General features: G+C 52.5%; 1 protein-coding gene across 1 annotated transcript; it reads left to right on the forward strand.

Moving 5' to 3' along the window:
• Positions 1 to 4391: 4391 nt before the first annotated feature.
• Positions 4392 to 11039, forward strand: LOC116956909 (uncharacterized). The gene is made up of 6 exons (XM_032978793.2): positions 4392 to 4757; positions 5232 to 5496; positions 6207 to 6344; positions 6737 to 7016; positions 8784 to 9251; positions 10074 to 11039. Exons 2-5 carry the CDS (start codon positions 5324 to 5326, stop codon positions 9237 to 9239), a joined length of 1047 nt encoding a protein of 348 aa, XP_032834684.2. The 5' UTR covers positions 4392 to 4757; positions 5232 to 5323; the 3' UTR covers positions 9240 to 9251; positions 10074 to 11039.
• Positions 11040 to 11431: the final 392 nt, after the last annotated feature.

Below are 11431 nucleotides of genomic sequence, written 5' to 3' on the forward strand. Positions count from 1 at the left end.
CCATAAGTTGGCGTTCTCGTGCTCCATTGGGGGTTGGTCAATTCCCTCCCTGGTGTTAGCCGGGATGGCTCCTTTTTTGTTTAAAGGTTGAGGGAGCGGGGGGGGGGTTATGTATTGACTGAGGTGACAGACGGCTTACCTAAGACAAGCGTACGGGCAGGCCGACAGTCGGGAAGTCGGCGGCCATGGCCTCTGATTGGTGCAGAGAGGCCTCCGATTGGCGCAGAGAGGCCTCCAATTTGCGCAGAGAGGCCTCCGATTGGTGCAGAAAGACCTCCAATTGGCGCAGAGAGGCCTCCGATTGCCGCAGAGAGACCTCTGATTGGCGCAGAGAGGCCTCTGATTGGCGCAGAGAGGCCTCCGATTGGCGCAGAGAGACCTCCGATTGGCGCAGAGAGACCTCCAATTGGTGCAGAGAGGCCTCCAATTGGCGCAGAGAGGCCTCCGATTGGCGCAGAGAGACCTCCGATTGGCGTAGAGAGACCTCCAATTGGCGCAGAGAGGCCCCCGATTGGCGCAGAGAGGCCTCCAATTGGCGCAGAGAGGCCTCCAATTGGCGCAGAGAGCTTCCAGGGTGATTGGTCGGAAGGCGAGGATCAAAGAGATTGGGGGGCGGGGGGGGGGTGGGCGGAGATTCCCAAAACGTCAAATGTGGGAAGCGAGGGTCGAAGGCTGTCGGTGGAGGAAGGAAGGAGCATTGGCTACAGGGTTTGGGGGGATCGAAGCTTCACGGAGAGGTGTGGGGGGCTCGAGGATCGTGCAAGGGGACGGCTGGAGAGCAGACGGAGTTCGATTACCGAAGATCCAAGGCTGGGCCCAGGGAGTCCTGTGTCCAAATAAAGTCTCCGATCAAAGGTCAGCACGTGTGGGAGTCAATGCACGAGGGTGGATGGCGGTCGCGGTCGCAGTGAGCTCCTCCCGGCAGGCGAGGAGGCCGAGTTGGCTGGGTCACGGAGCCCGCATGCCCGGCCACCGCGTGGCCCGGCCACCGTGTGGCCCGGCCACAGAGTGGCCCGGCCACAGAGTGGCCCGCCCACAGAGTGGTGGTGGCCAGGTCACCACTTGCTCAAGCAGCTTTGTTTGGCCGGATAAAGGGGGCTAAAGAGGCGCTGGAGACGAGCTGGAATGATGGGTGAGTGGGTGAGTGAGTGGGTGCGTGGGTGAGTGGGTGAGTGGGTGGGTGAGTGAGTGGGTGAGTGTGTGAGTGGGTGAGGGAGTGATACGGGCTAGAGAAGAGATGGAGTGACGTGGTACAGGAAGATGTGGAGCTGAGTGGACTTGCCGATGACTGGTACCAGCGGTGTCAAGATCGACCTCTTTGGAGGAGGCTCGTGAAGGACGCTACTGGGCAGTTGGAGGCAGTCGCCCTCCGGCAACAACGGAGGGCCGAGGAGCGACGCTCACAACAACTCGCGGAGCACTGGGCGGATAAAACACAGCAGGTTGGCACAGTAGGGGGGGTACAGCTGGTGGTGCCACTCATCTCAGTCAGTACAACCCATGGCACCTGCTGGGTCTGTCCCGTGATCTCCTGCCAGCGGGCGTTCGACCCTTCACGTGGACTGAACGTGCACATAGCCTGGCACAAGCGCCATGGTGACGTCACCTCCACTTCGTGGAGCCTGGCGGTTGTTGTTGGAGGGAGCTTAAAATCAAATAGCAAGACAGAGAGCCCCGGAGATCCATGCAGACTCCGACGATGCAGGAGGTTTCTTATCTTAACTTGAATGTAAATGGCGCCCTATACGCGAGGCGCTTTACAAATGGGCCCTAAGTGGTCCAATAAGGGTGGCCAAAGGTGATGTGCTCGATCGGGATGGGGTGCGGGGGTAGGAGTTGGAATGGGAATTGCGGAGGGGTGGAGGGAAGGAGGCCCAGGGAGGACAGCGAGTGGCTTGAGGTCTTGAATGGATGGGGTGGAAACTGGACAGGAATGGTCTGAATCTATGGGCCTCTGTGAGTCTCTGTGTATCTCTGTGAGTCTCTGTGAGTCTCTGTGTATCTCTGTGTATCTGTATGAGTCTCTGTGTATCTGTATGAGTCTCTGTGTATCTCTGTGAGTCTCTGGGTATCTCTGTGAGTCTCTAGGTATCTGTATGAGTCTCTGGGTATCCCTGTGTATCTGTATGAGTCTCTGTGTATCTCTGTGTGTCTCTGTGTATCTCTGGGTATCTCTGTGTGTCTCTGTGTCTCTCTGTGTGTCTCTGGGTATCTCTGTGTGTCTCTGTGTGTCTCTGTGTATTTAGGTGTATCTCTGTGTGTCTATGTGTATCTCTGTGTGTCTCTGTGTATCGTTGTGTATCTCTGTGAGTCTCTGGGTGTCTCTGTGTGTCTCTGTGAGTCTCTGTGTATCTCTGTGTATCTCTGTGAGTCTCTGTGTATCTGTCTGAGTCTCGGGGTATCTCTGTGTGTCTCTGTGTGTCTCTGTGTATTTATTTGCATCTCTGTGTATCTCTGTGAGTATCTGGGTATCTGTATGAGTCTCGGGGTATCTATGTGTATCTGTATGAGTCCCGGGGTATCTATGTGTATCTCTGTGTGTCTCTGGGTATCTCTGTGTGTCTCTGGGTATCTCTGTGTATCTCTGTGAGTCTCTGTGTATCTGTTTGAGTCTTGGGGTATCTCTGTGTCTCTCTGTGTGTCTCTGTGTCTCTCTGTATGTCTCTGTATATATATGTGAGTCTCTGTGTATCTCTGTGAGTCTATGTGTGTCTCTGTGTATCTTTGTGAGTATCTGTGTATCTCTGTGAGTCTCTGTGTGTCTCTGTGTATCTCTGTGAGTCTCTGTGTGTCTGTATGAGTCTCTGTGTATCTCTGTGTCTCTGTGAGTCTCTGTGTATATTTGTGTCTCTGTGAGTCTCTGTGTGTCTCTGTGAGTCTCGGGGTATCTCTGTGTGTCTCTGTGAGTCTCTTTGAGTCTCTGTGTCTCTGTGAGTCTCTGTGTATCTCTGTGTATCTCTGTGCATCTCTGTGAGTTTCTGGGTATCTCTGTGAGTCTCTGGGTATCTCTGTGAGTCTCTGGGTATCTGTATGAGTCTCGGGGTATCTATGTGTATCTGTTTCAGTCTCGGGGTATCTCTGTGTATCTTTGTGTGTCTCTGGGTATCTCTGTGTATCTCTGTGTGTCTCGGGTTATCTCTGTGTCTCTGTGTGTCTCTGTGTATTTCTGTGTATCTCTGTGTGTCTCTGGGTATCTGTGTATCTGTATGAGTCTTGGGGTATCTCTGTGTGTCTCTGTGTGTCTCTGTGTATCTCTGTGTGTCTCTGGGTATATCTGTGTATCTCTGTGTGTCTCTGTTTGAGTCTCGGGGTATCTCTGTGTGTCTGTGTGTCTCTGTGTATCTCTGTGTGTATGGGGAGCGCTGCTCTGTGTATTTCGATTAGTCTATTTGTATCTGTGTGTATTTCTATGAATCTGTGAGTTTCTTTGTATCTTTGTAAGTCTCCGGGAGTCTCTGTGTATTGCTATGAGCCTCTGTGAATTTCTGTGCATTTCTATGAATCTCTGTGCATCTCTGTGCATCTCTGTGTATCTCTATACGTCTCTGTGAATCACTGTGTATCACTGTGTATCTCTGTGAGTCTTTGTATCTCTATGAGTCTCTGTGTATTTACCTGAGTCTCTGTGTATTTCTTTGAGTTTCTGTGTATCTCTTTGAATCTCTTTAAGTCTATTTGTATCTCTGTAAGTCTCTGTGAATCTGTGTATCTCTATAAGTCTCTGTGAGTCTCTGTGTCGCTGTAAGTCTCTGTGAATCTGTGTGTATCTCTGTAAGTATTTATATCTCTATGAGTCCCTGTGTATTTCTTTGAGTTTATGTGTATCTCTGTGTATCTCTTTGAGTCTCTGTGAGTCTTTAGTATCCCTGTAAGTCTCTCTGAATCTGTATATCTCTATGAGTCTATGTGAGTCTCTGTGTATCTCTGTGAATCTGTGTATCTCTAGGAGTCTCTCCCCCCCACCTCTCCCTCTCCCCCCACCTCTCCCCCACACCACCACGATCGCCAGCTACCGTGACCGGTCTAACACGGACACGCCCAGCCACTCAGCACCCACGGACGACTCAGCACAGATGGGGGCAGGAGGAGAGTAGCTCACGACCGCCCCCCCCCCCCCCATGATTACCAATAATCACCACCAATCACCAATAACCAATCACCAATAGTCATCACCAATAATAATAACCAATCACCAAACATCATCACCAATAAGCAATCACCAATAATAACCATCACCAATAACCAATCACCAAACATCATCACCAATAAGCAATCACCAATAAGCATCACCAATCATCAATAATCACCACCACCACCAGCGTCTCTGAACGAGCCCCAAAGCAAAACGCCCTGGGGGCTCCCCCGCTCGCCTATAAATGCCCTGGGGGCTCGCAGGCGCGACGGCTTCCTCGTGTTGTGGCAACTCATCGCGCCACCCCATGCGCTCCCGTGGGGACATCGCGTTATGCCATCTCTGTGACTCTTTGTCTAGAGTTTGTACAGCTACGTGATTATCTGTCTATGTCAATGTGAATATTCTGTCCGTGTACGTGAAATATATTTAACTAAAGTTTTTTTAACTCGCAAAAAGATACCCAGAGAGAGAGGGGGGAGGGGAGAGACGGAGAGTTTTAAACGTGAAATCGTTTTGGTGGTGTCCAGGGAGGAAAGGATCGTGATAATTCTTACTTTTTATGCACTTTTTATTTACTACCGAGTCCGAAAACGTCGCTGTTGGTGAGGAAACCGCGAGCCGGGTGAGTGGTGTGGGGAGCGGTGGTGCTGCGGTTAGCTCGCTGTGTGGGGAGCGGTGGTGCTGCGGTTAGCTCGCTGTGTGGGGAGCGGTGGTGCTGCGGTTAGCTCGCTGTGTGGGGAGCGCTGGTGCTGCGGTTAGCTCGTTGTGTGGGGAGCGGTGGTGCTGCGGTTAGCTCGTTGTGTGGGGAGCGGTGGTGGTCCGGTTAGCTCGCTGTGTGGGGAGCGGTGGTGCTGCGGTTAGCTCGCTGTGTGGGGAGCGGTGGTGCTGCGGTTAGCTCGCTGTGTGGGGAGCGGTGGTGCTGCGGTTAGCTCGCTGTGGTGTGTGGGGAGTGGTGGTGCAGGGGCTCTTGAATCGCCGTCACTGGCAGCAGCAGTCGGGGAGCTCGAGGCCGTCGTGATCGACTCTCGGAGTCTCTGCCTCCCCTGTGGGGGTCTCTGTCCGTGCAGTAATCCCCCCCCCCCTCCACCAACCCTAGCTGTCGCTACAGTGACTGGATCAGCGTCACAGGCTGTCACGTGCCTCGTCGCTGTCACGTGCCTCGTCGCTGTCACGTGCCTCGCCGCCGCCATGAGGGAGGAGATTGCGGCTGCGGTGTTCTTCTTGACGCGCCTCGCGCGCAAGGGTGAGCGCCTGGACGAGCGCCGCGTGGCGCGCCTCACCGCCAAACTCACGGTGGGCCTCCTTGACCGCTACAAGAACCACTGGTACCCTGAGCAGCCCAGCCGTGGACAGGCCTACAGGTGTGGGGGGGGGAGTGATTGGATTATGGGGTGGGTGTGGTGTGTCGTGGATGGGGTGGTGTGGTTTGGTCGTGTAGTGGTTAGCTCTGCGCTATGAACCCGGCGACCCCAGTTAAATTCCCGTTCGCCCACCCACTCCAGGTGACGACTATTAAAACCGGTTCTGGGCCTCGCCTAGATCGACTCGGCCTCAATTAAGTACCTGGTGCGGTGTCGTAAACATCGCTACTGGGGAGAGGCAAAGGCGGTCGGGCGGGCTGGTGCTGTGCCGAGCCAACCTCATTCATAGGTGCTGCTACGCGCTGATGGAACTTGCCCCATAAAGTATTTCGAGCTATACTGGAGGAAGGGGGGTCTTTGTGTTTGCTGGGTGCATGGACTCCTCGACTTAAGAACGAGTCGGGTTCCAGAGGTACTGTGTTCGAAAGTCTAGTAGTTTGCAAGTCAAACTTTACTCCTGTCAATTCCAAACGTGTTGTACGGCGTGTACACTAAACACGAAGTAGCTTTAAAAGTTAGATAATCGCCTGCAGATGTATATGCCACCTCTGAAATCTCTTGCACCGCGGTTGAACTTACGACTCTGGGTCACAGCAGGCGACTTGACATACAGGACGGTTTTGTTTGTATCTCCTGAAAGTTCGTAAATTAAAATCTTCTAAAGTAGAAGAGTCCCTTTTTTACTGTTCCTGCTGCTGATTCTGCTCCAGGTGCCTGCGCATGAACGGCATCGCGGCGGTGGACCCGGTGCTGGCGACGGCGTGTGAGGCGAGCGGCGTCGCCTACGTGGAGCTGTGCCTCCCGCGTGAGCTCACCGTCTGGGTCGACCCTGGGGAGGTCAGCTGCAGGTTTGACTCCCGCGACCATAGGGCCCCAACAGCATTGTCCCCCGTAGGTTTTGACTTGACTTTCGTGACTTGCTGGAATTCATATTCGTTGGTTCTTTCGGTGAAGTCGTGTAGATAGAAAAATAAGAAAAAAAACAGCGAATTTTTTTTTCCGTTTTTATTCACATTTTTTTTATCTACGTGACTTTACCAAAAGAACCAAAGAATGACTGCCCATGGGCTCGACAACACTGCCCTGCCTTCTGTCCGTGGTATTCCCTCCACGCCCCTCTTTCTCTCATCTCCCGTCTCCATCTCTCTGCCCCGGTTGGTGTCTTTCTCTCTCCCCCACCCTCAACACCCCCCCCTGGTCCCCAGCCAATCTACCTGTGTGTGGCGATTCTTCCGTGCAGGTACGGCGAGAAGAGCCACGCGTTCACTGTCACGAGTCTCGCTTGGGGCAGCGAGCCGGCCTCGCTCAGCATCAGCGCCGCCGTGGAGAGGGCCACTGGTGACTCCACCACCGGCTCCTCTCCCCCATCTTCTCCGGCCTTCTCCACCGTCGCCCTCACCGCCTCCTCCTCGTCGTCCATTTCTTCCTCCGTCGCGTCTCTCCACTCGGACGACGCCGCGGGGAACTTCCAGGCGGCGCAGCCAATCGAGACGGTTTGCAACCCCAACAGCGTCTACCAGGTGCGGGGGGGCGGGGGGTGCCTGGCGGGGTTCGGAATCGGATTATTTGAGATTGCAGGAGGAATCTGATGAGAACGTTACAACAACAAAAATGATGGTGACGCGAAGTACAGGAAGACGGGTAAACGCCTTGCACGGATGGACATGACATTTAAACCATCCCCATCTTACGGAGCTATTAACTTTATTTTTCAAAAGCGACCCTGGCTACCGCAATTGATAGCTCAACCAAAGTGGGGCCCCATCGTTTGGAATTTTATAGCAGCAAAATAATCCAAATATCCGAAACGCACGTTTTTCTCAAATGTGAAGGGGGTTAAAAAAAACCCAGAGGACTGACGAAATCCACGCGACCAACGGGGTGACGCAAACTCCAAATATTAAACAGCGGGCGTCTCGCCGGCTTATCACAGGGTGCCTGTGGTGTTCAGGCTTCGCTATCGAGGCTAGTTCAGGCGGTGATAATTATCAACTGCTCACCATCCCGATTGTAAACACACGCGGTAAGCCTTCTATTATTTTTATAAAATAATTTTGTCTGCTACAAATGTCCAAATGAAACAATTGATATCTTGGTGTGCTTTACCTGGGTAGGATGGTTTAGTGTTGTATCTGTTTTCTTTAATGTTCAAACGCCAAATATATACTAATATAAAAACGATTTTACCAGGTAAGGGCCCACCTGAGTTGCGTAGTTTTTTTTCAGAAGTAGCCTGGCTGCCACACAAGCTCAACGAAGTGGCTTTAGCGTGTGAATTTATAGCAGACAAACGCTGTAAAAAAAACACGTTTCTAAACGTGGAGGGGGAAAAACCGGGAGGCCCGGAAAAAAAAATCCAGGGAGGGACGCGCAAACTCCAAATATACATCCATAATAGAGGTTATTGGGTTGGATCACGTAAATCTAGATGCGTCGTTAAACCCGCCAACAGCCAATTAAGGTTTATCAATTAAACTAAACGTGTAATTCGGTAAGAGTACAGCAGTAATCGGTTGGGTGTTGCACAGTGAACTCGCAACATTTACAATTCTAGTACCGTGACGTTTCACCATTAATTACAACCGGCATCTGGCGATGGATCGGTTGCGACCTCCCGCATACTAGGCGAGCAAGATGGCCTCTGGCCGCCTATTGCAAGGCATCAAAGTCGACAAGGACCACACGTGCTTGTGGCCAAAGCATGCAAACACGCACACTCTGATAATTGAACACTCGGGAGGCTTTCGCCAACAAAAAGAAGTCCTTTTTGGGTTTGATCGTGTGAATATAAATGTAACGTTGTACTCGAATTGTAAATGTGGTGGGCTTACTCTGCAACACACCGGTATGAACTGGTAACCAAAATGGCACGTTTGTTCATGTGACAAACCCCTCGCTAATTGGCTGTCCGGGTGGTGGCAGGTTTGACGACACTTGTATTTTCGTGTCGCTCGAACCCCAAAAAACACCACCTGGAGCTCTGATAACGTTTTGTCACCAGGTGTCTGTGGTTAATTCAGACTTTGATGCCTTTCCAAGAGGTCTCTACTTTGCGTTTTAACATCTTAAGCACTTCCGTTTTATTGCCAGCCGGGGTTAAATGTCTGTTATTTTTGTTATTTTGATAGCACTACCAAAAATGTCCCATAGACTGCTAACGTGAGTTTTTTTTTTACAAATTGCAATTGTTTTCACTTTTATTTAATGCGTCTGTAGTTGCGCGTAATGCGGCAATCCGCTGTCTTAATGCGCTCCTGCACGCTCCGCCCCTCCGACCCCATGTTCAGGTGCAGCAGCAGCAAGCCCGCGCGTTCTCCGCATCGGTGCCGTCGTCGCTGTCATCGTCGTCGCTGTCGTCCTCCGCATCGTCGTCTGCCGCACCGGAGTGGGGATGCTCCCGCACGGACGCCTCTCTGCTGCTGTTCCCCTCCTCCACCGCTGCGTGCTTCACGGCGCTGACTCTGCCTCCCCATCTTCCTCCTCCCCCGCATCATCCTCCCACCCTGGCCGCCCGCCCTCCGCGCGGCTTCCCGGGCAAGGCGGCCCCCCGCCTCTGCCTGCCCCTGCGGCGTCGCGCCGAGAGGCCGCGTCCCTACGACGGCTGCCGTGGCGGCAGGAGGGTGCGAGCGGGCCGAGGGGCCGACCGTTTCCACTGGGTCAACCCGGCAACCCTCGCCAAGGCTGCGGCCACCGGCTGGAGGCCCCTGGCGGTCGACGCCTACAACCCCGTCTACTTCTGCTGAGCGCCACCCCAGGTGCGTTCGTCTTTGGTTGTGTGTGGGTGTAGTTGTGTGTGTGTGTGCGTTGGGAGTGGTAGTGTAGTGATTAGCGCTACGCTGCACTATAAACCTGTTCATCCGAGTTTGATTCCCGCTCACGGCCAACACCGGTGGGCGATCATCTGAAGCGGTCCTGGGCCTCCTCCCCTAGGGCGACTCGGCCTCAATTTGAGTACCTGGTGCGATGCGTAAAAAAAACATTGCAAATGGGGAGACAAAGGCGGTGTGGTGTTGGCCACCCACCCCATCGTGTGCCATTCCGGCCTTTATAGGTGCTACTTGCTATAACAGCACTTGCCCCAACAGTCTCTTCAGGCTACATGGGGATCTTTATTTTTGTCTTTTGATGGGGAGTGGTAATGCACAAGTTGGCGTTGTCCAGTGCTGGAGACCCAATGGTGGTCTTGAACGGTAACCCCGAGAATGCCGCTCCCGATTTATCTCAATCGGTCCTGGGCTTCCTTCCCCCCCCCCACCCCCAAGGTCGACTCTGCCTCAAATGGGTACCTGGGGCAGTGTATAAAACATCGCTACTGGGGGAAACTAAGGCGGCCAGAGATGGTACTGGCCACCCACGCCTTTGTGTGCCACAGTGCCCGGCCGCCATCAGTGCTGATACTCGCTACGAACAGCGCTCGCCCCGACAATCCGTTGGAGGCGATTTATGGGGGGGGGGGGGCTGGAACTCTTGGTTGCTGCCCATCGTTTGTGTGCGTACAAATCTCGATTTGTAAAGTGTGAACGTCTTTGGCACCGTACGTAAGCCAACGTACTAACGGTGCGGGTCCGTTCCCCAAGGCAACGCGCGGACCCTCCATGACTCTGGAGCTGCCGCTGCTGCTCCACGGCACTGCTCTTGGTGGGGGTGGGGCCTGGGTGGGGGTGGGGCCTGGGTGGGGGGCGTGGTTCGTGGGACGGGGGCGGGGCCTGGGTGGGGGGCGTGGTTCGTGGGATGGGGGCGAGGCCTGGGTGGGGGGGCGTGGCTCGTGTAGCCGAGTGCCATTGTGCACTGCCAAGATTAAGTTATCGAACCCTGGGCCATAATAAAAATATATATATAAAAAATACATTTGAGCCACATTTGGAAGTCGGGGTGGGGATAACTTTCAGCTTCGTGTCTTTTTTAAAAATGGTTTGAATTGTCTTTAACTACTTTTGCCGTGAGGTTTTTAAGCCATGAGGTTCAACTCGCACGTGAAAGCACTACATTCCAGGAATGGATAATCAACCAATCTTAAAAATATATTCTACTTTAATAAAGACGTCCAATAGCTCTTTAAGAACACTTGGCGTGCGTGACGGCTGGCGGTAATTGTGATTGTGTCGCCTTGCCATGAATAGTTTATATATTTTTTTACAGTAGTTTTATGCTTTATCTGTTTTTATATTGGCACTTTGATAAGCATGTTTACACAATGAACCACCACTCTCACGGTGTTTTTGTAGAGACGATTTGGATGCGGTGTTGGGCTCTGCACTAACTCACCCCCTGGGTCTGCAGATTAATGTGTGCATCGATTTGATTAACATCGCGTTTTAGAAACCGACAGATCCGCGATTGGCGTTCGAGAGTTGTTACACCTTCATTATTGAACACACGCGTGCACACACCAACGCATGCACATGTATTTTAAATATTCCAAACTGCGTTTAAGTTTGCCTAATTGCGTTCAGAAATAGAGTTTTATTTTATGGATGTTTTGGGGATTGGCGGGTAAAAAGATGACATTGTATGAAATAATAAAATGCTGGACTTTTTATAAATTTCTTTCAATCTTTCCCGGTTTGCGAATTCCCATCGTCGTGTGCATGGCCACTTGGCAGTGGTCCCCCACGAGCCGCCGCCAGACAATTCTCTATACACTGCACGATACACGACACCTATATAATACACTATACTACTATACACTATACTAGTAACCAATTGTTTAACGTGACGAACCTTAATGGCTGCGTCAGATGGTGGAGGGGCTACGACGCATACTTGTGCGATGTAACCCAATACACCTTTTGTGAGCACGTTTCTTGCTCCAATACTCAACTTTCATTTGAGGGCACAACGCTCTCTCCCTGTGGCCCAGGCTTTGGTTCGCGATGCTTCAACTTCATCCTCCCTCCAAGCGGTCCCTTTGCCTCGTGCCCCCCCCCCTTTTTAT

This window comes from Petromyzon marinus, chromosome 68 (assembly GCF_048934315.1).
Source record: "Petromyzon marinus isolate PM22_M1 ecotype Great Lakes invasive population chromosome 68, UKy_Petmar_22M1.pri1.0, whole genome shotgun sequence".
Taxonomy (NCBI): Eukaryota; Metazoa; Chordata; class Hyperoartia; order Petromyzontiformes; family Petromyzontidae; genus Petromyzon; species Petromyzon marinus.

Bases quoted from the DNA above. Each gene is read 5' to 3' on its own strand.
- LOC116956909 (XM_032978793.2), top strand. From the start codon at position 5,324: ATGAGGGAGGAGATTGCGGCTGCGGTGTTCTTCTTGACGCGCCTCGCG. The intron at 5,497-6,206 runs GTGTGGGGGGGG...ATTCTGCTCCAG, and splicing joins AGCCGTGGACAGGCCTACAG to GTGCCTGCGCATGAACGGCA. The intron at 6,345-6,736 runs GTTTGACTCCCG...TCTTCCGTGCAG, and splicing joins CCTGGGGAGGTCAGCTGCAG to GTACGGCGAGAAGAGCCACG.